The 26,001-nt window shown below is 37.8% G+C and overlaps 1 protein-coding gene across 1 annotated transcript in view; it reads right to left on the bottom strand.

Moving 5' to 3' along the window:
- The window catches only part of GALNT9 (polypeptide N-acetylgalactosaminyltransferase 9), a 277,398-nt gene that overhangs the window by 112,614 nt on the left and 138,783 nt on the right, over positions 1-26,001 (bottom strand). Inside the window, exons 5-6 of the mRNA XM_051972578.1 lie at positions 18,737-18,934; positions 1,569-1,686 (exon numbers count right to left, since the gene is read on the bottom strand). Coding sequence (XP_051828538.1) covers positions 1,569-1,686; positions 18,737-18,934 — 316 coding nt within the window. The remainder of the gene's footprint in view (positions 1-1,568; positions 1,687-18,736; positions 18,935-26,001) is intronic.

The raw sequence follows: 26,001 nt of genomic DNA, 5'->3' as shown, positions 1-26,001 counted from the left end.
ATGAGAGGGAGATGATTTGGAACTTAAAATTTAAAAAAATGAATTAAAAAATTTGTATATAACTGAGAAATATTTAATGAAAAAAACTTTTAAAAGGTGTGATGAATACTTTTTTTGGTGAACCAATAATTAACCATTTACCAATATAAAAAAATTACCAGTATGTCCCTGGACTTATTTAATGATGAAAAACTAATAAATGGTAAAATCAGGACTCACATTCAGACCTTGTTATAAATGATCAGTTTAATTAGTTGTCTTTTTGCAAGGCATAGAGATTCTAATGCTGAGGTTTCTGGGGCAGAGCCAAGGGACTAAGTCCCTGATTAGAACTACCCAGTTATATTAGGGAAGAGACCTCTTGCCTTCTGTCTTTACTAGTCTCGCCTGTCTTTTGTTTTCCCCTTATTCTTCATCCTGCTTTTCTCTCCATTCTCTCAGACTGCTAATAGACAGATCTGAGCCCACAATCATTCTGAAAAAACCTGAACTAAAAATCCTTAAACCAAAGATATTACATGAAATAATGAAGAGTGAAATGAGCAGAACAAAGAGAATATTGTATATAGTAACAGCAAAATTTTTAGAACATTTTTGAGCAACTATGTCATTTGGTGTATTAGAAATATTCAAATCAAGTACAAAGAACCTTTGAAGAAAGATGCTTTCTGGTTCAGAGAAAGAACTGATAAATAAATAGAAGCATGTATAAAATGTTTTATACGCACACACACATTTATGTCAAATGGTAGCCATCTCTGGGGGTGATGGGGGTGGCAAAGTTTGAGAAGGAAGGAAAAAAAATTTTAAAGTACACAGCAGATAATAAAGAATAAATAGAACGAAGCAAAGAAAGCAGCATAACTTTTAAAATTATGTAGTATTTCTATAGGTTTTTAAAAAAGTAAATAGCATGAAACGTAAATTTAAGTTCACTATAAAGTGAATCCTCTTTTTATGTTATTTTGTGTGCATGGAAATGTTATGTGTTTGTGGTTTTTTGTTTTTATGTATTTAGGTTCAAAATTAAGAAAAAAGCTGAAATAAACCAAAGCTGTTTCTCCTAGAATGGGAAGCCTGGTCTTCATAGTACTCAATGGAACTTATGCAAAGGAAAATTTAAAAAAAAATAAGAGAAATACATCACTATGTGCCCAATAGAATATACCAAATTCTGATAATCATAGAGTCTTAGAACTTGAGTTATTGAGCCCATTTTTCCTTCTACATAAAAGAATCCCCTTTGAAAAATTCTTGATATTGAGCTGATCAACTTCTGCTTTGATTTGTCCTGTATGACAGGGAGCTCACTACTTTATGAAGTAGCTGATCCATTTCTTGACTGTTCTAATTGCCAGAAAATCCTTCCTTGCAGTAATCCAAAAATCTACCTCTTTAAAACTCTCACCCATTGGATCTCATTCAGTTTCCCCAACCCCTGAAGAGGAAGCACATAGTATGACATTCTGGTTACATCCTAATCCCATTGTTTCAAAAATGCATTTCTCTGAAGCCTGAATTTTGGATCCGCACCTCAAAGATGGTTCTGGCCAGCTCCTGTCACTTACCCTCATTCCTAACTCGATGTTTTCCCCACCGTACACCTCCATGCCCGGGTCAAGCAGACCGATGTCCCCGAAATACTCCCGGTCCACCACAAATGAGCAGCCAATCATGGCTGGGGTCCTAATGGGAAACAGAGGGAAACAAGGGATGAAAACCCTGGGAAGTTACATTGCTAATAAGTCTCTGAGGCAGGATTTATGGTGGGCAGCGCAGGACTAAGACATTACTACAAGAAACCAGAGAAGGATTATTCTCAAGAAGCCCAACAAGGGATATGTGGAGACGATGTAACACTTTTTTTTTTCCAGGCTGTAAAAATTTAATACAGACAGAAAACTTAAAATATAATTTGGTGGCTAAAGTTATTTCTCCGAAGTGTACCATCTTTTATGGAAAGGCAGATAACAACCTCCTATTAAAAATAAAGACCTAAAAATATCCAAAAGAACTCAACAAATATACTGTTGCAAGATTAGGTTGTTTACACAAAACGAACTGTTACCCACAATTACCCAGATATAATATTGATTCATAAAAGCAAAAAAAGTTTTAACAGGTGTTATTATTTCAAATACTCATAACCTCCAAGCTACATGGGATGAAGTTTTTAAAACATGGATGGCCTGGGCAGGGAGATCAAAGGATGTGATTACTGCAGTGAATAGAGTACTGAATTTGGAATCAAGAAGATAAATTTAAATCTTAGTTCAAGTTTTACTAGCTGGGTAACTCTGGGAAAGTCACTTAAGCTCTTTCTGCCTCATTTCCTCATTTGTAAACTGGGGATAGTAACAGCACCCACTTCCCAGGGTTATCGGGAAGATCAAATGAGATAATATTTGTAAAGTACTTTGTAAACCTCTGAACATCATACAAATGCTAGTTATGGTTCTTAACTTTTTCTTTTCTACTTAATATTATCTCTTCTATTTTGTCTGCTACTGAAATTGTACCAAGGATGCTTTCCCTGAGACTTCAAGGGACTAGTTTATATCCGCATATTTTGGTATATAGCGGGCAGCATAGTGCACATAGTGCTGAGTCTAGAGTTAAAAAGACTTGACTTTTGGGGAAGCTAGTTGGTGCAGTGGATAGAGCACCAGCCCTGAAGTCACAAGGACCTGAGTTCAAATGTGGTCTCAGACACTTAACACTTCCTGGCTGTGTGACCCTGGGCAAGTCACTAACCCCAATTGCTTCCGCAAAAGGTAGTTGTAGATGCTGGGCTAGTCAACCAATCTTTGTCTGACTCAGTTTCCTAAACTGCAAAATGGGAATAATAATAGCACCTCCCGCCCCCTGGGTTGTTGTAAGGTTAAAGTGAAATAATATTTGTAAAACACTTTGTAAATATTAAAGTGCTATATAATGGCTAGTTGTTGTTATTGTTATCCTTCTTCTTCTAGTTCTGTCTGCTACTGAAGCTCTTTCAAAGATGTGCAATGACCCTACACAGAGAATGAATTTGCATCTTGGAAGCTAAATGATAGAATGAGCCTGAAGTGAGGAAGATATGAGTTCAAATAAGGCTTCAGATACTTTCTCATCTATAAAATGGGAATAATAATAACATATACCTCCCAGGGTGTGTTGTGAGAATCAAGTTAGATAATTAGAAGATGCTTTATAAAATGTCATAAGAATGCTACCTACTATTACTCTTATTTAATAATAATAATTTTTTTTACCTATGCAAATAGTTTGTAGAACACTAAATATAAAGAAGTGAGAGCAGGATAGTGACTTGCCCCAGAATTCTTGATATGTAGATGAGAAAAAGTAGAATAATAAAAAGAAAATCAGAATTATACACCAGAAGCTTAGGATCCTTCATAAAGCAACAGATAGATTACACATTGTACAATAAACACATTCTTCAAAACATCTCAGAGAATTCAACAAATAAATAGAATTGGAACCATATGATTATCACTGAAAAATACAGTTGCTCCCAACTGTTGGAACAACATCAATTCCTAAGAACAATGATTCTGATAGATGCTCTCATCCCCAAATACTCATCTCCTCCAAGCTATATGAAATGGAGAACTTTCAAAATGCAGAGACTGAATAGAAGAGATCAAATCCACGTGGCTACAAGAATAGATACGTATCATTATCCCCATGATCCTGTCTGCTACTGGAGATGTCCCAAGGATGCTTTCAGGGAGTTTGTTGAAGATGGGCTTACATCCCAATTCTTTTATCCAATTGCAAAGGGTAATTAATTTTGTTATACACCTGTGCAGTAGTCCACAGAATATTAAATATAAAAAAGACTGCAGGATCTGAATGTCCTTGAAAAAGAAGAATGAGATGGATAATAGCAATATTAGTATATTTTTACATGGTGCTTTATGATTTCCAAAATAGTTTACATTTATTAACCCATGTGATCATCAGGATTTCCTGTGAAGGAAGGGCTTTGAATATGATGATCATTGCTTTGCAGCGGGGAAAGCTAAGGACAGGACAATTGAAGAGATTTGCCCTAATTGTAGGACAGCTGAAACTTTGAAAGTTATTCAGTCCTCATTGAATTGTCAAATTTCAGGGTTAGAAGGACTTCAAGTGATAGTGTAGTCCAGCACATACCTGAATAAAAATAATATTAACTGACATTTTTTAAAGCTCTACAAATCTTGCAAACAGCTTTCAATAATAGGAGTTAGCATTTTTATATCCTTTTAAAGTTTTCAGAGTGCTTTTCATTTTTTCTCTCATTTCAGTTATTTTATGATAACCTTGGAAGGCAGATGCTATTGTTATCCCACAGTGGATATAGAGCCCTGAGTCTGGAGTGAATAAGACTCAGAGTTTGAACGTCTTCTCCATGGTTAAACAGCTAGTAAGTGTCTGAGGCAGGAGTTGAACTCAGGTCTCTTGATTCTAATTTTTACAAAATCCTTGACAAGTGGTTATCCAAATTCTGTTTGAAGATTTCAAATGATGAGGATCTTACTACCTCCCAATGTAGCTTAAAGTAATTTGGGGTAGTCCTCGTAGTTAGAAAGTTTTCACCATCTCTGCTTGTTTAATTCCCAAATAATCATTAAAGGCAGTATTTTATAGTGGAAAGAGTCCTGCCTTCAAAATTAGAGAAGCTGGGCACAAATCTCATTGCTGATGCTGATGACCTGAGACATCTTGGGCAACTTTTAACCTCCTTGGGCCTGAATTTCTATGTCTAAAGGATGAAGGATTTGGACCTGGATGATCTCTGAGGTACCTTCAAGCTCTGGAATCTATGATTTCTTTTAAATAATTCCATAGGAAAAATCAGTCAAATGCATTGCTAGACACGGTGAATAGCATATAACTGAGTCAATCAGCTTTTTAATGGGACCTGGGGCAGTTGGTTAGCAGTCTAAAAGTGCTATGTACATGGAGGCCTTCAGTAACCTTGCCAAAGACTCACAATACAGCTGGTTGTTGATGTCCAGATCACTCTAAGATTATTGGAGTTTAGGGGGGATGATGACTCCCCATAGACTCATCCTAAAAGAACAAAGCTTGATCTTTTCTTGTTTTTTGTCCTGTTCTCTCCTGCCTCAATCATGTAGTCATTAAGTATATACATTTATGTTGATCAGATCCTCTAATATGTCTTGTGAATTCCCTTGCCACTTCTCGGCATTAAATCTCTCCACATTGAAAATAATGGCAGAAAATTGGTCTTGACCATAATTTAGGGAAAGTCATTCTGTACCCGACAACTGGGAAGTCAGGAGTAAATGCCCATCAATTGTCTAAGAATAACAAGGGCATTAAAAAGCGATTACCCTTTTATTTGTGCAAGGATCCAATTTGTTCTGTCATTAGATTTTGGCCGCAAAACTCACACTAATGAAATTTTAATACTGTCTTTGATTTTTAATAGCAGGGTTTTACTGGTTAAGTTATATTTCATCAACATACAACAGGCGTTCCTCTTTTCTTTTCTTTTTTTTAATAATCTCAGGGTGATCTCTGATGAATTGAAATGCCAAATCCCCTGCCAAGACTATTACAGCCGGTAATGATTTTTTTATTATTGCTCAGAGCTCCAAAATAAACTTAAAATAAATTCATAAAGCAATGGAGGCTGAATCAGCTGGCACAGCATTTATATGCATCAGAAATACCTGCTGTGATTAAAGGTCTGGTAACTGACAGCTCAAGATGACAAGGGCTGATGCCAAATGCCAGTTAGGAGGGTTCAAGGTAGATACTAAAAGTGTTTATTAAGTGCTTACTATGTGCAAGACATCGTGTTTGGTGATGGAGATACAAAAAGAAGACATTTTCCCTTTCTCTAGGAAGGTACATATTCTCATTTTCTTTTCCCCCCTCTCCCTGTTCCATTTTCTTTGTTTTTGCCTTTCTCTTCCCTCCAGCTCTGGACACTGTATTTTTCATATAAAGGGGGCTTACCCAATGTTTGTTGAATTGAATTAGAAAGCCCTGGGAGATTCCAGGGGGAGCTATCTGAGTAAGGCTGGCGTTCATTAATAGGACACAGAAGCTTAATAACTTGCCAAAGGCTGTGGAGAAAGGCAGTGGGCAGGTACAGAGAGAGTTTGGGCTTTATGTTTTGGTTTAGGGATCTAACCTTTCTTGGAAAGATATTTCCTTCAGTGCTAAACTGCAGTTGGTTTAGAGACTTTGGTTTCATTCTCTCTGGCATGTGTCTCCCTCTGTTCCTGTTTCTTTGCCTTCCCATTCTTTGTCTATCTCTTTCTGTCTTTCTCTTTCTTCTTTGTCTTTCTTTCTCCATTTTTGGTCTTTTTCTGTCTTTCTTCCCTCTTCCCTTCTCCCTTAATTCTTTGTCTTTCTGTTTCTTATGTTCCATCTTAGAATGCCTCCCTTTGTATCTCTTTTTCCCATTCTCTGTCTCTTTCCCCCCTTTTCTCTTTCTCTTCTTTTCTCTACTCCTCTCTCTTCTTCCTTTTTCTTTCCCCCCTTTGTCTTTGACTCTCAATTCAGTGAGAGGAAGGGGGAATCATCTGTCAAATTTCTACCATGTGGAAGGTAGGCTCTCGGTGTTGTGGACAGGGACAGAAATCCTTCTCTAAGACAGCTTACATTCCCCTTGGGGGGCTGATGCAACAGAGACACTGATAAATACAACCAAGTTATACAAAGTGATTTTAAGATTAAGAGATTAGCAACAACTTGGGGAGATGAGGAAAGGCTTCATGTAGGAAGGCAGAATCTGAGCTGTGCTTTAGAGGGTGCTAGGAGTTTTTACCAGGCAGGAAGGAAAAGGTAATAAATTCTAGATACAAGACTCAGATACAGGGAATGAAGAAATACAATTTATAGGCTCTGGGAGTTAAAGGAGGGGGAGGACAGAAAAAAAAATGATACTAGTCAGAAGTCCAGATGACTGGAAGGACCATTGCGCCCTCAACAGAAATAGGGAAGTTTGGGGAAATAGGGTGGTTTGGGGAAAATGTAACAATTCCATTTTCAGAGACGTTGAGTTGAGATAACAATAAAAGGCAGTTGACTAAAGGCTCTCAAATTTAAGAAATATTGGGGCTGGGCATAGAGATTTGGGAGTCATTAGCATAGAGCTTGTGGCTGGGAGCTGGGGATGTGGCCTTGGTTGAGATTGTAGGGAAAGAAAAGAAAAGGGCCTCCCTCACCCTCCCTCTTCCTTCTTTTTCTTTCCATCCTTCTCTCTTTCTTTCTTTTTTCTCTTTCATCCTTCTCTCACTGCCCCTTTCAATCTCTCTTCCAATTTTCTCTTTTGCTATCTTTCTCTCATTTCCTTTCTCTCCTATCTCTTTCCCCTTTCATTCCTCTTTTCTCTCTCTTCTCCCTTCAGTCCCCCTTTCTCTCTTCCCTTTCTTCTTCTCCAAATTCCCCTTTATCTCTCCCCTCTTACTCCTTTTTCTTTCCCACTAACATTCTTTTTTTCTCCCCCCTCCTCTTTTCTCTCTTCCTTTTTCTTTCCCCCTCTTCCCCCTCATTCTTTCTTTTTTCTCACTAATGTCCCCTTTTCTCTTTCCCTTCTTTCTCTTTCCAATCCCCTTTTCTCTCTTCCTTTTCTCCTCTTTTCACTTCTTCTTTCTTTCTTCCCTCTTTCTCCTTCCTCTTTCCCATAAATATTCCCTTTACTTTTTTCTCTTTCCCCCCTATTCCCCTTTCTCTCTTCCCTTTTTTCTTCCCTCAATACTTCCTTCTCTTTCCCTCTTACTCCTTCATCTTTCCTACCAATATTCTTTTTTTCTTTTCCCCTCTTTCTCCCTCATTCACCTTTCTCTCTTCTTTCTCTTCTTTCCTTACCTCCTTTCTCTCTTTGCTTTCTTCTCTCACTTTCTCTCTCTCCCCTTCTCCCTCGCTTTCTCCTCTTTCTCCCTTATTCCTTCCTCTTTCCCACCAGTATCTCTCTTTCTCTCTTTTTCTTCCTTCCTTCCTTCCTTCCTTCCTTCCTTCCTTCCTTCCTTCCTTCCTTCCTTCGTCCCTCCCTTCCTCCCTCCCTCCCTCTCTTTTTTCTCTTCTTTCTTTCTTTCTTTCTTTCTTTCTTTCTTTCTTTCTTTCTTTCTTTTCTTCCTTCCTTCCTTCCTTCCTTTGTTTCTTTTTCTTCCCTTACTTACCCTTCCTCTATTTCCCTTTCTTTTACCTTTCACTCCTTTCTCTTTCTTCTTTACTCTTTCTTTTTCTTCTCCCTCTTTCCTCTCCATGCTTCCTTTTTTCTTTCGCCCCTCATTACTTCCTGATTTCCTCTCATTTCTGGCTCTGTCCCCTTTGTATTCCTTTCCTCTCCTACTTTACTTCTCAATTCCTTCCATTTCTATTCCTTCCCTGCAAAGGTCAAGACTAACATAATTTCAGTATAAGTCTGTGGTAGGAGCCAGTCTCCTGGGGCATGGACAGGTAATGTTAGACTTTGGCTTCCACAGGGCTCTTGGGGAGGGATGGTGCAGGCTAGGCTTTTAGCCAAGAGCTTGATAGCATTTCTTATCTGTACCTCAGCAGCCTTCACTTATCTAGCCAAGCCAGGGAGCAATCTCAGGGATTTGGAAGCAGACTTGTAGAGGTGAGAAATCTGCAGCCCCAGCTTTATCTTCTAGAAAAGCCCTGGGGAGTCACATCTGCCAAAATAGGTTTTGGGGAGAGGGAGGAAGAGAAAAAAAGAGCAGGTCTTAAGTCCCAGGCCAGTCTTTCAGACAGGAAAACTGGAGAATGGGAGGTCTTCCCAGCTTTCCAGAACATTGAATGCTGTTGGCTTGCTAATAAATCAATTATGTTTGCTAATGCTTCAGCCAAAAGAAGGAATTCAAAATTGTCAATAGCCTAGTCCTGAAGCATGAACACCCCTTCCCCAAATATTCTGAAGGGAAAAAATAAGTGCTTGCTCCCTCTCCCCACTTCATTTTCCTCTTTCCCTTTCTCTCCTTCCTCTTTCCCATAAATATTCCCTTTACTTTTTTCTCTTTCCCCCCTATTCCCCTTTCTCTCTTCCCTTTTTTCTTCCCTCAATACTTCCTTCTCTTTCCCTCTTACTCCTTCATCTTTCCTACCAATATTCTTTTTTTCTTTTCCCCTCTTTCTCCCTCATTCACCTTTCTCTCTTCTTTCTCTTCTTTCCTTACCTCCTTTCTCTCTTTGCTTTCTTCTCTCACTTTCTCTCTCTCCCCTTCTCCCTCGCTTTCTCCTCTTTCTCCCTTATTCCTTCCTCTTTCCCACCAGTATCTCTCTTTCTCTCTTTTTCTTCCTTCCTTCCTTCCTTCCTTCCTTCCTTCCTTCCTTCCTTCCTTCCTTCCTTCGTCCCTCCCTTCCTCCCTCCCTCCCTCTCTTTTTTCTCTTTCTTTCTTTTCTTCCTTCCTTCCTTCCTTCCTTTGTTTCTTTTTCTTCCCTTACTTACCCTTCCTCTATTTCCCTTTCTTTTACCTTTCACTCCTTTCTCTTTCTTCTTTACTCTTTCTTTTTCTTCTCCCTCTTTCCTCTCCATGCTTCCTTTTTTCTTTCGCCCCTCATTACTTCCTGATTTCCTCTCATTTCTGGCTCTGTCCCCTTTGTATTCCTTTCCTCTCCTACTTTACTTCTCAATTCCTTCCATTTCTATTCCTTCCCTGCAAAGGTCAAGACTAACATAATTTCAGTATAAGTCTGTGGTAGGAGCCAGTCTCCTGGGGCATGGACAGGTAATGTTAGACTTTGGCTTCCACAGGGCTCTTGGGGAGGGATGGTGCAGGCTAGGCTTTTAGCCAAGAGCTTGATAGCATTTCTTATCTGTACCTCAGCAGCCTTCACTTATCTAGCCAAGCCAGGGAGCAATCTCAGGGATTTGGAAGCAGACTTGTAGAGGTGAGAAATCTGCAGCCCCAGCTTTATCTTCTAGAAAAGCCCTGGGGAGTCACATCTGCCAAAATAGGTTTTGGGGAGAGGGAGGAAGAGAAAAAAAGAGCAGGTCTTAAGTCCCAGGCCAGTCTTTCAGACAGGAAAACTGGAGAATGGGAGGTCTTCCCAGCTTTCCAGAACATTGAATGCTGTTGGCTTGCTAATAAATCAATTATGTTTGCTAATGCTTCAGCCAAAAGAAGGAATTCAAAATTGTCAATAGCCTAGTCCTGAAGCATGAACACCCCTTCCCCAAATATTCTGAAGGGAAAAAATAAGTGCTTGCTCCCTCTCCCCACTTCATTTTCCTCTTTCCCTTTCTCTCCTTCCCTCTTTCACTCCTCTTTTTTTCCTTATCTCTCTTTCCTTACATCTTGTTCCCTCTCCCCTTTTTTTTTTTCTTTTCTCCTCCTGCATCTTCTCCTCTCTTATGCCTTCCTTTCCTCCCATATTTCAGTCTCTTTCCTTCTTTACCAGCCCCACTTGCCAAGGGAAAATATTTTCCCCTAAGTTCAAACTTTAACAATTCTATCCACTCTTTCTTTTGCTTACCAATGAATAGTAAAAAAAAAAAATCCCTGAAGCCAATAGGCAAATAGTCTGTTTCAACATAGAGGCTCGAACCCTAGCTGGAATTTTTGAATCTAAAAGGATTGGAGGAGGAGGGAAATGAAAACCCAAGAAGCAATTCTGAATCTCTCCACTCCTCAAGAGACAAACAAAAACGTTTCATAGGCACAATAACAAACTTTGGGTAAGTCATAGCACCTTGCATAAAAGTTTCCCATATTGTTGAATTGTCGCTTGACATCTCTGGGGACTCAGTTTCTGTATCTGAACAATGAGAGATTGGCCTAGGTTGGAGGTTTTTAACTAGAATTGTGTCCTGTACCCCTTTAACAGTTTGTTGAAGCCTCTGGAACTCTTCTCAGAAAAGTGTTTTCAAATACACAAAACTATGTACATAGGAAATTAATATATTTAAATAGTTATCAAATCTATCTATCTCTCTATCATCCATCTATCTGCTATCTATCATCTATCCCTCTGTCCATCTATCCATTCATCCACACATGCATCCATCTATCCATTCATCTATCTATTATCTATCATCCATCCATCTATCATGTATCTATCATCTATTTCTCTATCCATCTATCCACTCATCCACCCATCCATCTGTCCATCTATCTATTTTAAAACCCCCTGATTTTATTGTTGTTCAGTTATTTAAACTCTTTATGACTCCATTTAGAGGTGTTTTTTTGGGGGGGCAAAGACCCTAAAGTAGTTTTCATGTCCAGCTCATTTTACAGATCAGGAAACTGAGACAAAGAGGATTAAGTCCAAGACTACACAGTAAGTGTCTGAAGCTAGATTTGAACTCAGAAAGAAGAGTCTTTCTGACTCCAGGCCTGACAGTCTATCCATTGTCACTTAGCTTCCCCCAACTGAGGTGAACTCTAAATTATCTCTAAATATATTATAAATGTACTTAATATACATTATATATTCTTAACACACACACTACATATATATATATATATATATATATATATATATATATATATATATAAACAATTTTAGTATCATAGATTTAGAACTGGAGAGATACCTTAGAGGTCATCTAGGTTAAACCTCTCATTTTAGAAACAGAACAAGAAACCCAGAGAAGCCTCTGGATCACTGAATAGCGTGCTGGACTTGAAGACTGGTCAATAAGGATTCAAATCTCACTTCTACTCTGTGACCCTGGGCAAGTCACCTTAACTTTTCAGTTCCTCATTTGTAAAATGGAGATAATAATGGTGCTGACTTCCCAGGGTTGTTGTGAGGATAAAGTGAGATAATGTATATAAATTGGGGTTAAGTGACTTGCCCAGGGTCATACAGCTAGAAAGTATTAAGTACCTGAGGCTGGATTTGAACTCAGGTACTCCTGACTTCAGGGCTACCATCTAGCTACCCCCAAATGTTAGCTATTATTGTTAACTAAGTAGAAGCAGGATGTGGACCTCCACTTCCTGCCTGCACATTCAACTTTCTTTACTATGTATCACACACATGGAGGTTAATCAATCCTGCTACTATGTAACCTAAGGTTTCGATGAATGACTTGGCCTCTCTGGGGTCTCGGTTTCTTCATCTCTAAAATGGGATAATAATACTAAGAGAATATTGTGAAGAAGAAAATATTTTGTAATATTTAAGGCACCAAAGAAATATGAGACATTAAAATAAATATGTTGGAATAGAAAATTATGTTCAATAATATAAAATAAATATATTAAATATATAAATGTCTAAAATAAATAAAAATATACAATCATAGGTTTATAGTCTACCTTGCTGATGTCATATACTGGAGATGTGTAAATGATTACTCCTTACATCATATCTTTATAATTCCTGTAATGGATATTATTTCCAGACTTCTATGTTAGATACTTAGAGATGAAAGCATGCTGGATTTGTACTCATAGGACATGGAGTTAAATCCTGGCTCTGCCATTTACTACCTTTGTGATCCAGGACAATTTATTTCTATTCTGTTGGTCTCAGTTTCCTTATATGTAAAGCAAGATTATTGGAATAGTTGATCTCAGGTCCCTTCAGGCTCTAGATCTAATCTTGATTCATGATTCTGGAAAATTTCAAAATCTAACTATATTATATAAGGAATAGAAGTAGATTTGTTAAGAATACAATTTTGGAATATCAACTGGAGTGAAATTGTACCATTAGCTTCAATAACCTATCCCACAGGGACTATAGGTATTAAAATGGAATCAAACCTTAAGAGTCTAATAGCTTAACTGTCATTTTGGAGAGATTTAATTGTGATGGCTGAAGAGACACTGTGAAAAGACCAAGAAAAAGGATTAAGAGAACATTTCCTGAGAGAATGGTCTTTAAACCTTATCTTATAATGAAACACAAAGAAAGTTCTTAAGAAAGGACTCTAATTAGTATCCTGAGAAAACTGAATGGTGGGACTATATTTCCAGAAGTGAAAAAGCAGATGTAGTCATGATTAAAAGCAATTTTGACCAAGATATAATGCTCACAGCTAATATATTTTAAATTATTCATATCTTTGTTATGTGGCTTGCTATACTGTTAACAAATAGTATAGCCAATAACCTAGATGTTTATTTATATTTAGGAGATTGGGAATTGGATTACATAGACTATATATTTAGTACAATTATATTTTAATATAATTATCTCATATTTAATATTTATATGTTCAATAAGGAATACACAGGTTTATATATTATTTATAATATTGTATGTATATTCACATGTATGTGTAGGCACACACATATATATGTGTGTGCATATAACACTTTGTGTATGTATACACACATGCACAGAGTATTCTAAAAACTATTAGTCAATAAATACTTATTAAACTCCATTTATGTAAAGGCACTCTGCTAAGCACTGAGGATTCCAAGAAAGGCAAAAGGCAGTTCCTTCTCTTAAGAAGCTCATAGTCTAATGAGGAGACCTGAAAGCAACAGTGAAGAAACAAGAAATATACAGAATGAATTGGAGATGAAGTGCAATCTATAGCTTTAATAGCTTTTAGTTTAATTTGAATAGTTTTACAGTTTCAAGAGCTTCTATATGAGAAAAAGAAGAAGCTAGGTGGTGCTATAGTGCTTAGGCTCATCTTCCTGAGTTCAAATTTGGTCTCAGAAACTTATTAGCTCTGTGACCCCAAGTAAGTCACTTAATCCTGTTTGTCCCAGTTTCCTTATCTGCAAAAATGAGCTGGATAAAGAAATGGTAAACCACTTAGGTATCTCTGCCAAGTAAACTCCCAAATGGGGTCATGAAGAGTTGGACATGACTGAAAAATGACTGAACAACAATATAGGACAGAAACAGAGACATAAGAGATATTAGAAAATATATAGACAAAGACAAAGAGAGAGAGACAGAGAAATAAGACACAGTGAGATGAACAAATATATAAAGGTAAATGAAGTGTCTCCAGTTAATTAAAAAAGTAAAGTTGCATTGAACTCTATCTACGCAGATGAATTTTAATAGGGAAAAATGCAAAGTTTTATATCTGGGTCCAAAAAATCAACTTCCTAAGTAGTAGGCAAGGGGAGATATAGTTAGACAATTATTTGTCTGAAAAAGACCCCTAAATTTTAAAGCATTGCCAGTACAACCTGGAAGTCCAACAACCTGGAGGTTTTAAGGTAAGTTTAAAATGAGCACACAAACAAAATAACCTGCTGTATTAAGAGACAGAATGTCTAGCACTAAGGAGGTTTCTTGCTGTCCTCTGCCATGGTCAGACCACACCTCCACCTCTGTATCCAATTCTGGGTTCCCCTCTTTGGGAAGAGCATCAACAAGCAAAAGAGAATACAGAGGAAGGTGATGGGAACGATGAAGGGTTTGGAAGTCATCGCATGTAAGAATTATGTGAAGAGAGAGCTTGAGTAAAGTATGGTAAGGGCAGGAAAGATAATGAATTCAAATATTTGAAAGGCTGTCACCTGTGAGATGGAGTAGATGGGCTCTGTTTGGCCCCAGAAAAGAAATCTGAGGACAATGGATGGAAATTGCAAAGAGGCAAATGTTAAGTTTAATGTAGTAACAGGATTGAAAAATAATAACCTAATATTTAAAATGTAATTCACTTAATATATAACACATAATACATTATGATGTGTTATGTATAACAACATATACATCATATAATGTAAATATAATATATACATTATAATGTAAAATAGTACATTATAATATTAGCTATATTTAAAAGAAAAATGAAAATTCTTAAAATAATATGCAATGATTATAAAAATATATTTATGATATGTAAGATAATATGTACTTATAATGTAGCACTTATATAACACTTTAAGATTTGTAAAAGACTTCATAAATATTCTCACATTCTATTCTTACAACAATTCAGTAATGTACGTGTTATATTTCCATTTTTAGATAAGGAAAGTGAAGGAGCTTAATTGACTTGTTCAGGATCACATAGTTAGGGAGTGTCTCACATTGGATTTGAAGTCAGATCTTTTTTACTGCAACCTCAGTCATCTGTTGACAATGCTACCTGATGTCAGTAAAGAGTCCTAAAAACTGCCTCGGAAGGTAGTGGATTTGAGTCTTTGAGCAAAATTAAAATGACTGTTTGAAGGATCTATTGGAGGTGGCACAGTGGATAATATTGGACCTGAAGCCATGAAGTCTCAAGTCTATATGTCTATATTATACCTTAAACTCTTTTGGGAATGTCATTTAACTTTTCCTTTCTGAGCTGCGCAGTATATTCAGCTGTAAAATGGGGATAATGATAGACCTCCCTCACAAGACAGCTGTAAGGATCAAATGACATAACATGTAACGTGTTTTCTAACTCTTCAAGAAGTATATACATGCCAGGTATCATTACTTACATATCGAGTGGTGGAGATGGCTCCACGTGTCCCTATATTTCAGAGATGTTAACATCGGAGACAGAGTTTGAAGGTCAATTACAAATTATCTCCCTTTATCTTCAATCTCTCCCTGCTTACTGCTTCCTTATCTGCTTACAATATAACAAAACCTTCCCCTCTACCCCCAGCCTTCTCTGCTCCATGTTAAATATCCCTAGTTCCTTTACATAATTCTCAGGAGTTCTAGTACCTTCATTCTGCCTCTGTCCCCAGATTTTCAGTTTCCTTTAATGTGCTGTCTTCTTTCATTAGAATATGAGCCCCTTGAGAATAGGGACTGGGTTTTTATTTTTGCTTTCATTGGTATCTCAAGTGCTTCAGTTTTGGCTAAAAGCCCTGAGTGCTTGATCTTCCATATTTTACACACACACACACACACACACACACACACACACACACACACATCATCATCATCATCATCATCATCATCATCATCATCATCATCCTAATCTTACCACTGGACCCACATGTCTCTGGAGGAGAAATTGAAGCTGGTACTTTGCTCAGCTCTCCCTCACTGAAATCCAACTCGCTTGCATGTCATGGTATCCCCTCCTGATGTCATGGCCCTTTTTGAGAATGCAGAACAGCAACAAATGCTTGGCACAGTGTCTAGCACATAGAAAGAGCATAAAACATGCCTGTTTCCTTCCTTTCTTCTTATCCTAGAAGGATCTTTGCTGAATCTCTCTCTTAAGCTATTATCCTACATCTTACATCCCTTTTCTTTTTCACAATCCATCTCCTAGAAATAGCTGTCTACACATATTTCTTTCCTTTCTCTCTCATTTCTCACCCCTTTGTAATCTAGTTTCTGATCTCAATCTTCAATTGAAACTGCCCTCCCAAGGTTATCAATGAGATCTTAATTGCTAAATCCCATGGTCTTTTTTCAGTTTTCATTTTTTTTAAACTGCTTTAAGGCATTTGACATTGTTCACAGCTTCCCTCACCTCACTCCCTTCTGAATATCCTCCCTGGGTTCTGTGACTTTATACTTTCTTGGTCATTTGGTTGTTCAGTCATTTTTCAATCACAATTGACTCTTTATGAACCATTTTGGTGTTTTCTTGGAAAAGACACTGAAGTGATTCCCCATTTTCTTCTTCAGCTCATTTTACAGAAGAGGAAACTGAGGCAAACTGGATTAAGTGATTTGTCTAGGATCTCACAGCTAGTAAGTGTTTGATGTTGTATTCTCTAAGCTGTCTTTGACCTTCACTTTTCTATGACTCCCTTTTGGGAATATTATTGCCTTTCAAAGGTTAGACTAATATCTCTATGCAGATGATTTCCAGATCTATCCATCCAGCCTTCACATCTCCCCTGAGCTCCAAGCCCACAGTGATAAATGAATATTGTACATTTTCACTGGGAGATCCCATAGAAACCTCAAACTCAACATATCTAAAAATAGAACTCATTATCTTCATTTCTCAAATCCATTTTTCATTCTAATTTCCCTGTATCTCGAGGACACTACCATCCTTCCTAGTCACTTAGCTTCCCAACTTTTGTGTCATACTCACTCTTTTCTCCCTATATTTTCAACCAATTTCCAAGTCTTATCAATTCTATCTCCGTAATGTACTTTACAGATGCCTTTTTTTAAAATTATTCATATGGTGACCAACCTAATTCAAGCTTTTGTCATCCCTCACCTGAAATTTTGTCTCCAAGATTAAAGTCTCTCCTTTCAAGGTTGAACAAGTTGTGGTATATGATTGCAATGGAATATTACTGTGCTATAAGAAATGATGAGCAGATAGATTTCAGAAAAACCTGGAAAGATTTATATAAACTGATGCAAAGTGAAGTGAACAGAACCAGGAAAATGTTGCATACAATAACAATGGCACAATATAATGATAAGGTATGAATGACTTAACTCTTCTCAGTAATGCAATGATCCAAGACAATTTTGAAGGACTCATGATGAAAAAATGCTATCTCCAGAGAAAGAACTGAGGGAGTCTAAATATTTCCCACAAACTAAAAGCATACTTCCCCCATACATACTTTCTGGATTTTTATGGAGTTTTCCCTTGGGTCTGTGTTGTCTTTCACCACATGAATAATATGGAGTCATGTTGTGAAGGGCTTGAAATGTGCAAGAATAATTTTGCATGATTAAACATATATAACCTATAATAAATTGCTTCCTATATCAGGGAGTGGGAAGAGAGAAAATTTGGAATTCAAAAATTTTTTAAAAAATAAATGTTAAATGTATGGGATTACCTGCCATCTAGGGGAGGGGATGGGGGGAAGGAGGGGAAAAGTTGGAACAGAAAGTTTTTCAAGGGGCAATGTTGAAAAATTACTCATGCATATGTTTTGTAAATAAAAAACTATCATAATAATAATATACAGAAAAAAATATAAAAAATAAAATGAATGTTAAAATTGTCTTTACATGTAACTGGGGAATAAAATAAAATATTATTTTAAAAAGTCCCTCTCTTCTCCAACCCATCCTTCACAATAGCTATCAAAATGATATTACTAAAGTACAGACCCAGTCAAGTCTTTCTTTTGAGTAATCAAATGTAGTAGCTCTCTATTGTCCCAGGACCAAACTACTCTTCAAGCCCTTCATATTTCAAGCCCTTCAAAATCTCACTGTGACTTACTTTTCTAGCCTTCTTTGGGCACCATATCCTTTTATGCACCCTCCATACCATTCCCTTGACATCATGGCTCATCTTCCCCCTCCATATCGAGGATGTTCCCTGTCTTCCTCATCTGCCTTTCAGAACCCAAATCTTCTCTTAAGGCTCTCTTCTAGTGCTATTTCCTACAAGGAACCTTTTCAGAGCCCTCTACTTTTTAGACCTATCTACTCATAAAATACATTTATTCCTCTGGGTATGTGTTCTTTTCCCCTGAGTTGATTGTAAGCTCCTTAAGGACAAGAGCTTTTTCCATTTTTGTCTTTGTGCTCCCTGTAATATCAGATACTATACTAACAATAGAGGTACTTAACACATATTGGCTGAATTGTTTCTCCACTCTTAGCAGCTTCCTTTTTGTCTTCAACAAGACCTTGGTGTTGTTATACTCAAACCCAATCTGGGGAAGGGATCTCAGGGCTCTGGCGAAGGGATGTCAGGGATCTGTAGAAGGTGATGGTTTCCTATTCCTGCTATTAATAACCAGGCTTTTGCTCAAGCCTGGCAGCAAAGTGGATCAAGCGCTGGACCCAGAGTCAGAAGACTTTTCTCCCTGAAAAATCAAATGTGGCTTCAGACATTTACTAGCTGTGTGATCCTGGGCAAATCACTTAACTCCGATTGCCTCCCCCCAAAGTATTTTATGAACTTTGAGAAGCTATTGAATATCCTGCCTGAACTCACCGGATGGGTGCAGACTCATCCCCTCGGTCCAGCCAGTCCTGTGGTGGGATGATATACATGCACCAGAGGCCCCAGTTGTAGCCATGGGCAGCATTGGCGTATTGCTGTACCTCAAAGGTATTGTACTTGATGTTGTCAATGGCGGGCAAGATTATTCTCCTTCGGTCCTCTTTGATTCGGGTTAGGGCTGGTTCTGCCCTGAAAGAAACAAAAGTCCAAGAGGAATCACTTTGTGTGCCCCCAGTGAATGCCTCCTAAGCCAGGTACATTGACAGATTAGGTCAGCCCATGGTTGCTGTCCCTGAAGTTTGCTGTCCAGTGGACACTGCAGGAGGCAGGCAAACTTTCAGAAGTTGGGAAATAGTTATAATGTAAGAAGTCTTTGAGCATCAGTGTAGATGGAAGAGCTAACCAGAAAAACCTGGGTTTGAGTCTTGTCTTTGTCACATACTGGCACTGATTCTGGATAAATCATTTCCTAGTGCCCTAAGTCCCAGCTTCTTAAACTGTGGGTCTCAATCCTATATGGGGTCTTGGAACTGAACGTGAGGGTCACAAATTATGATTTATTATCAGTAAGTGTGTAATTTTTAATACCTATTTTATGTATCTATATACCTGAGGTCATATAAAAATTTCTTGGGTGCAAAAGGGATTGAGAGCAGGAAAAGGTTAAGAAGCCCTGCTCTAAGCAGTTCTCTAAGATGATAAGGTGCTGAGCTGTGTGGAAAGAGGGAGTTCTTCACCAGAATCTCAAATCACACTTTTCTGTGATTTCAACAGTGTTAGAAATTCACACTACAGAGCTGCATTGATAGAGGGAACTTTCCTACCCAAAATTCCCTTCATCAAAGAAATCAGTCACCTCATCTCCCATAAAGGCTTATATACATAATATATATTTACCTCCTATACGTGTGTGTATTTGTATCTCTTTTTAGATCCCTGATGTGTTACTTTGAGGATAAAAGAGGGAGGGAAGGAAGATGATGCCCTTATAGCCCAAGGCTTATCCTTCCCCCTTTCCATACCTAGCCCTCATTCTTCCTATATTTATGTCCAGAAAGGGCAACCACAAGCCCTTACAAAACCCATGGCAGAAGTGAGTCCCTTCCTCCACCCCTGGCACAGACACTATACCCCCTCCAGGACTCTAGCTATCATTTGGGCTGAACTCCCATTAGGAAAAGGAGGTATAGGGGGCTGATATCTCACTCAGGATTTTCTCCTAACCACATATAGGTGGGTTCATATATAGTAGAGTCCAGATATCAGCATAATGTCTCTCTTCTCTTTGCCTCTATCATCCCCAGGGCAGGCACAATTCACCCATCTCCCTATTACAAGACATTCAGCCATCACCATTTAGCAATTTCCCTGCAAAACTGCATGGCAGAGACACTTGAAAGGAGGGACTCTTGAAGGGAGCCCACTGGGCCACTCAGGAAGATGAATCATCTCAGGACTCTTCTGGCACCTATGCGGTATGTGCACTGACCTGGATACATCCATCTGAAGACAGATGAGGAACCAGCCAGCCAGTCAGTGCCCCGCAGCCAGGGAATACTGAGCATGGGAAGGGCCCATTTCTTTAATTGGTTCAGCTTAACCCTGAGTGGCTGGGGAATTCTTTGAGTTAGGGCAGTTTTTGCTCACCAATCAGCTAGCTAGCTAAAGACATTCATCTCATTAAATAGTCCTCACTTGCCCCTAACCCTCTCTGCAAATCATGCATGAACACGACATCTTTTCCTGAGGATGGTTACCCTGAGCGCAGGCTTAATTGGGGGGCAGAAATTCAGGTGGCTCCAAGGAAGAGTTTTAATTAAGACTCCAGGGCTTAATTCAAATGGAGTTCACCCCAAGGCAGTATATAGTTAGCCATCTTTCCAGCAGAATCAGAATTTCCTCTGTTTTGCCTTTCTTCCTAAAACCTTGAGTAATACCTGTCTCAAAGCCCATTTGTATGGGACTCTCTCCTTTTGGGTAGAGATAAATTGTGTGGGACATTTGTTGGGCAAAGGTGGTGAGAATGGGTGAGCTCCACTCTTCTTCAGTCCTCTTTGGGACCTTTCAAGTATACAATCCCTTCTAGACAAACCTCATTTTCAGGTTACTGAAGAAAAAGACTCTGGGAAGACATGGGAGAAGCTAGAGTCCTTCATCATGTCCCTATTACAGTTTGCTACACTATCCTTTGGGTGAGATATAGGATTCTCAGCTGAACTGAATTATCTTGCTCCCAATGGGAGAGATCTTTTATTCTGTGTTGTCTAGTATACATTCTCTTATTTATACCTTCTCTGATTTCCATTTTGCTTCCAGATTGAATAAATCTATTTATCTGTTGTTCATTCTGTGTGCTTATTGTGGAACTGGTAGGAAAAAAGGCGAGTCTTAGATATAAAGCTTGGGGTCCTCCTTCCCTCCAAATGGCAAAGTGATCAGAATTTAGATTAAATTCTATCATATTTCCAAGAGTAATAATATTTAAGGAGACAAATATAATTCTAGCTAAGACACCTTCTCCCTGAGGAGAACAAAGTGACCTTTGGATCTAACCTCCTCTCCTTCTTGTTGGCAGGAATGAAGATCTCCCTTGGAGAAGGGATAGAGGGAAAGAGCCTAGAAATATTCACTATGTCTTCCTTTAAACTATCCAAAAACTTATTTATCCAAATTGGCATCAAAACTGAAATCAGAAAAGTTATACAAAGGAATATGTGTGTGTGTGTGTGTGTGTGTGTGTGTGTGTGTGTGTGTGTGTGTATTCTTGGTCCAAGCTCTTGTCACTTTTTTGCTATATTGCTCTATCTATCTATTTATTCACATACATATATATATACATACATATATATACACATATGTGTATATATACGGACTATTGTTATAACCTCCTTATTCTCTCTGTTTCCTGTCTTTCCATTCTTGAATCTAACTCAATTCAGCTGCTAAAGTAATATTCATGAAATTCAATTCTTACTGGATTACTTTTATGCTCAAAAGTCTTCGTTAGCTCCCTATTTCCTCTAGGATACAAACTTTCAACTTGGCATATAAAACCCTCTAGAGTCTGGTTCCAGCCCACCTTTAATGGAATAATTTCACATTACTCCCTCCTTCACGTTCTCTTCATTTCAGCCAAATTGACCTACTGGCTGTTCTCTGGAAACTGATATTCCTTCTCCCATTTCGGTGCCTTCACAAAGAAGGTCTCACAAGTCTGAGATGCACTTCATTTTTAATAATTAATTAATTTTAATAATCAACAGTCTACACTATGTTATATATTATGTATGTTTATATTAAAATTATTGATACATTGATAATGTATTTATTAAAGCTTTAAGCATTTACAATATGCTAAGCACTGTGCTAAGAGCTGAAGTTCCAAATACAATGCTGAAGACATTTCTTAAGTATCTTATAGCCTAATGGAGGAGAATATATTCCTACACACACGCACATAGATATAGATTGACTATAAGATAATAGGTCTAGAAAGGGCTTCAAAGACCATCTAGTCCAATCTTCTTAATTTACAGATGGGGAAACTGAGCCCCAGGAAGTTCTATAACCTTCTAAGCTCATAAACATAGTAACTCAAGCAAGATTTAACTGTCCTCTGACTGTTTCAGAGCCAGCTCTTTTCTTACCATCACTCTCCACTTCTCATTGAAACCTTGACTATGAATCCTTCATTAATAAATAGCCAGAAATCATCTTCTGTTCCTCTGATATCTTATAGCATGCCTTTGTACCAAGCCTAAGGTACCCTTTACCAACATGGTGGCCCAGTGGTTAGAATGTAGGCATGAGAGAAATCAGAGTTTGAATCTGACCTCAGATTCTTGTTCTCTATGTGAACCTAGGCAAGTCGCTTAATCTCATTTAAGTTTAAGTTTCTTCATCTATAAAATGGAGATAATAAGAGTAATTATTTTACCTTATGAGGATCAAAGGAGATGATGTATGTAAAACATTTTTGCAATCCTTAAAGTACTACATAAAGTACTAAATAGTTTCTGAGACCCCTTTGAACTCTGGAATTCTGGGATTATTCATCTGTTTATTTCACACAACACCAAACCCATTTCAAGAACTTAAAATATTTTTTGTTTGACTGATTGAAAAAGGGCTTCTAATAGAGATACACATGTTTAGAAGGTGGTACTTTGATGATTTACAAAGAGCTTTTCTTTTAACAGTTCTGGGAAGCAGCTAATGAGTGCAAGCTCATCCTCATTTTTATAAATGACAGACTCTGAGAGACTAAACTTGGCTTCAGGAATGTCAAATTTACTTCTGGGTGTTAGGAAAGACACTGAAAAACTGGAAAGTAGCCAGAGAAGGGAAAAATAGGGTGGTGAAGGAGGTCTCTAGATTGTTCCTCAATAGGACTGCTTGAGGGAATTGTGGTAGTTTTCAAGTATAAGAAGCTGTTAGAAAGTTTAAGGGATAAAACTGGAGCTGGAGTCAAAAGGAGTTCATTTCAAATCCAGTTTCAGAGACTTCAAATAATCAATAAACCTGTATTAAATATCTACTATGGGCCAGACACTGTACTAAGCTTTGGAAATAGAAAAAAAGGCAAAAAGCAGTTCTTGTCTTCAAGGAGCTTACAGTCAATTGGGGGAGACAACATGCAAAGAAATATACAAAGCAGGTATCTAGTTGATAAAACAGAAAATAATTAGTAGAGGGAAGGCACTAGAATTAAGAGGAGTTGGGGAAGACTTAGCTGTGAGCCTGGACAAGTCACTTAAACTCTGTCTGCTTTAGTTTTCCCAATTGTAAAATAGAGACAATAATAGTACCTTCTTCCAGAGAATCAAAGAGATAATATTTATAAAGCACTATGTAAATGTTGCTTATTATTGTTGTTGTTGTTTAGTTGGTTTAGACCACATCTGGGTTTTCTTGGTAGTTTTCTATTTATTTCTCAAGCTCGTTTTGTAAACAAATTAAGTGACTTGGCCAGGGTTATTCATCTGGTAATTATTTGAGGCTAGATTTGAACTCAGATCTTTCTGCCTTCAGACCTGATATTCTATCCATTGTGTCACCTACTATTATTATTTATCTTCTTCTTATTATTGTGTAATATTATCTATTATTATTTATCTGAAGTTCTGTTATATTGGAGAGAGATTAAACACATTCTGTTTGACCCTAAAGGGAATAAATAGTAATAATGCCTGGAAGATATAGGAGCAAATTTAAGTTGGTTACATAGTAAAAATTGTCTTGATAGTGAAAGCTACCCCAAGGCAGATTAAATTGCCTTGAGAATTAGTGAGCTCCCCAAGAATGGAGGTCGTTAAGCAGAAGTTGGATGGGCCATTGCTAAGGATTTGAGGAGGAGATTCATGTTCAGGCAGAGGTTGGACTCGATGGTCCCCAAGGCTCAACTTTGAGATAATGTGACTCTGTGCAGGAGAAGGAAGAAAGAAAAAGGATGAAAGGAAATGGTAGAAGAAAGGAACAGAGGGAGAAGAGAAATGAGACAGGGTTTGAAGCATGAGAGAATAAAAGGAAAGTGAGAAAAAGAACTGAAGAGGAGAGGGGAGATTGGCGGAGTGGGAGCACCATGTAGCTTTGGCAAGAAAAGTCGCCTGAGTCCACTCTATGTTTTAGAAGAGGGATGACCCTGATGGGTTGTTTCGGTGACAGACACTTACTTAGTGGCTTCAGAGCTATTTCAGGACACTTCTCTAACTTAATGGCCTCTCTCAGTGTCCAATCACTCACAGTAATCCTCCTTCCTCTGCTACTCTCCCCCACACTCCATCATCATTGGAGTCACAGTGTGTTTCCATGAACTGCTCTGACATTTTTTTTAATGGATCACAGCCCCTGCTTGCCCAGATAGGATATTTTGGCTGAGGATACAGGGATGGAAGAGAAGGAAGAAACTTATACAACCTTTTCCCCAGACTCAACCACATTCTTTCTATGCCTTCTCTCTATCTCCACCCCTCAGAATTCCAGGCTTCTTTAGAGATTTAGTTCTGGTGTATATCCTACATCAAACCTTTCCTGATCTCACACCCAGTTTTTAGTGTCCCTCCAAGATTTTAAACAAAAAAATTCTATTTAAAATTTTTCCTTTCCATGTATTTTATATTAGTGTATACATTCTATGCTGTTCTCCCTATAGAACAAAAGCTTTCTGAGGGCAAAGACAATTTTGATTTTGTCTTAATAGTGTGAGAAATAATTCATTTGGTCCCCTACTCTATTTCAATCAGTATTAGTCAATTTGAGAGAATCATATCAAAGTTCTGTATCTAAGGCCCCAGAGCTATGAGCTGCAGATTCTAAGTTCACTCATTCAGTCATAGGAAGTTAACTAACTTGTTTTTCCTTGTCATGGTGACTAAACCCAGAATGGCAGAAGTGAAAAACTACATAGAAAGTAGTTTCAAACTAATCTCTTGTTCAATAGAAGGAGGTGAACATCTTATGATGATTTAATTCACTGACTGTGATAGCTTGTACCATCTCTTTCTGCTCAATCTAAGGAGAAGGCTGTCCATCTTATGTGGAGATATTCCTTGTTTCATCCAATTTGTGACCCTGCTGACATATTATTTTGCTTATTTTAGCTTACGTATCACATATCAATTGAAGGAATTATTCTGTTTTTGGTAAAGCTGTTCTTGAATGATTGAACATCTAGCCCTATAAAAATAGGACCCTGAAGAAAGGCAATTCAGATCATGAGGAAGATCTGAGGTACATTTCATTACAGGAAATCATAAACCCATTAATAAAGTACCACTGGCTTAGGGCTTTGCTTCATCTCCTTTGTGGTAGATGAGATAATTTTAATTTTCACTGTAGAGAGAGTATAGTGTAATGAATAGGGTTTGAGTAAAGTAAAGCCTGAGTTCAAATCCAGTGTTAAACACTTATTAGCTGTGTGATCTTTGGCAAGCCAGATAACCTCCACAGGCCTTAGTTTCCTTTTCTGTTAAAATGACAAGATTGGACTTTATGAATTCTAAGTTTCTTTCCAGCTTTAAAACTAAGATTTGATACATTCTCTCCAATCATTTTCTGAGCAAAGATAGAGTCTATTATCTCTTTTGCTTTTTCTCTGATTGGAGTGAAGGGGGATTTGGCCCCTGATTGTGATGAAAAGTGAAAAACAAAAGAATCATAATCCTTGAGACTTGAAGGGATTCAGAGAAATCAGCATGTTCATCCCTTTGACTTCTAACAGGGCCATATTGATTTATTCATCTATCCATATATTCATT

Source organism: Antechinus flavipes, chromosome 1 (genome assembly GCF_016432865.1).
Source record: "Antechinus flavipes isolate AdamAnt ecotype Samford, QLD, Australia chromosome 1, AdamAnt_v2, whole genome shotgun sequence".
NCBI lineage: Eukaryota > Metazoa > Chordata > Mammalia > Dasyuromorphia > Dasyuridae > Antechinus > Antechinus flavipes.
The sequence above is the reverse complement of the archived record's forward strand: the minus strand, read 5'-3'. Positions and strand labels throughout refer to the sequence as shown.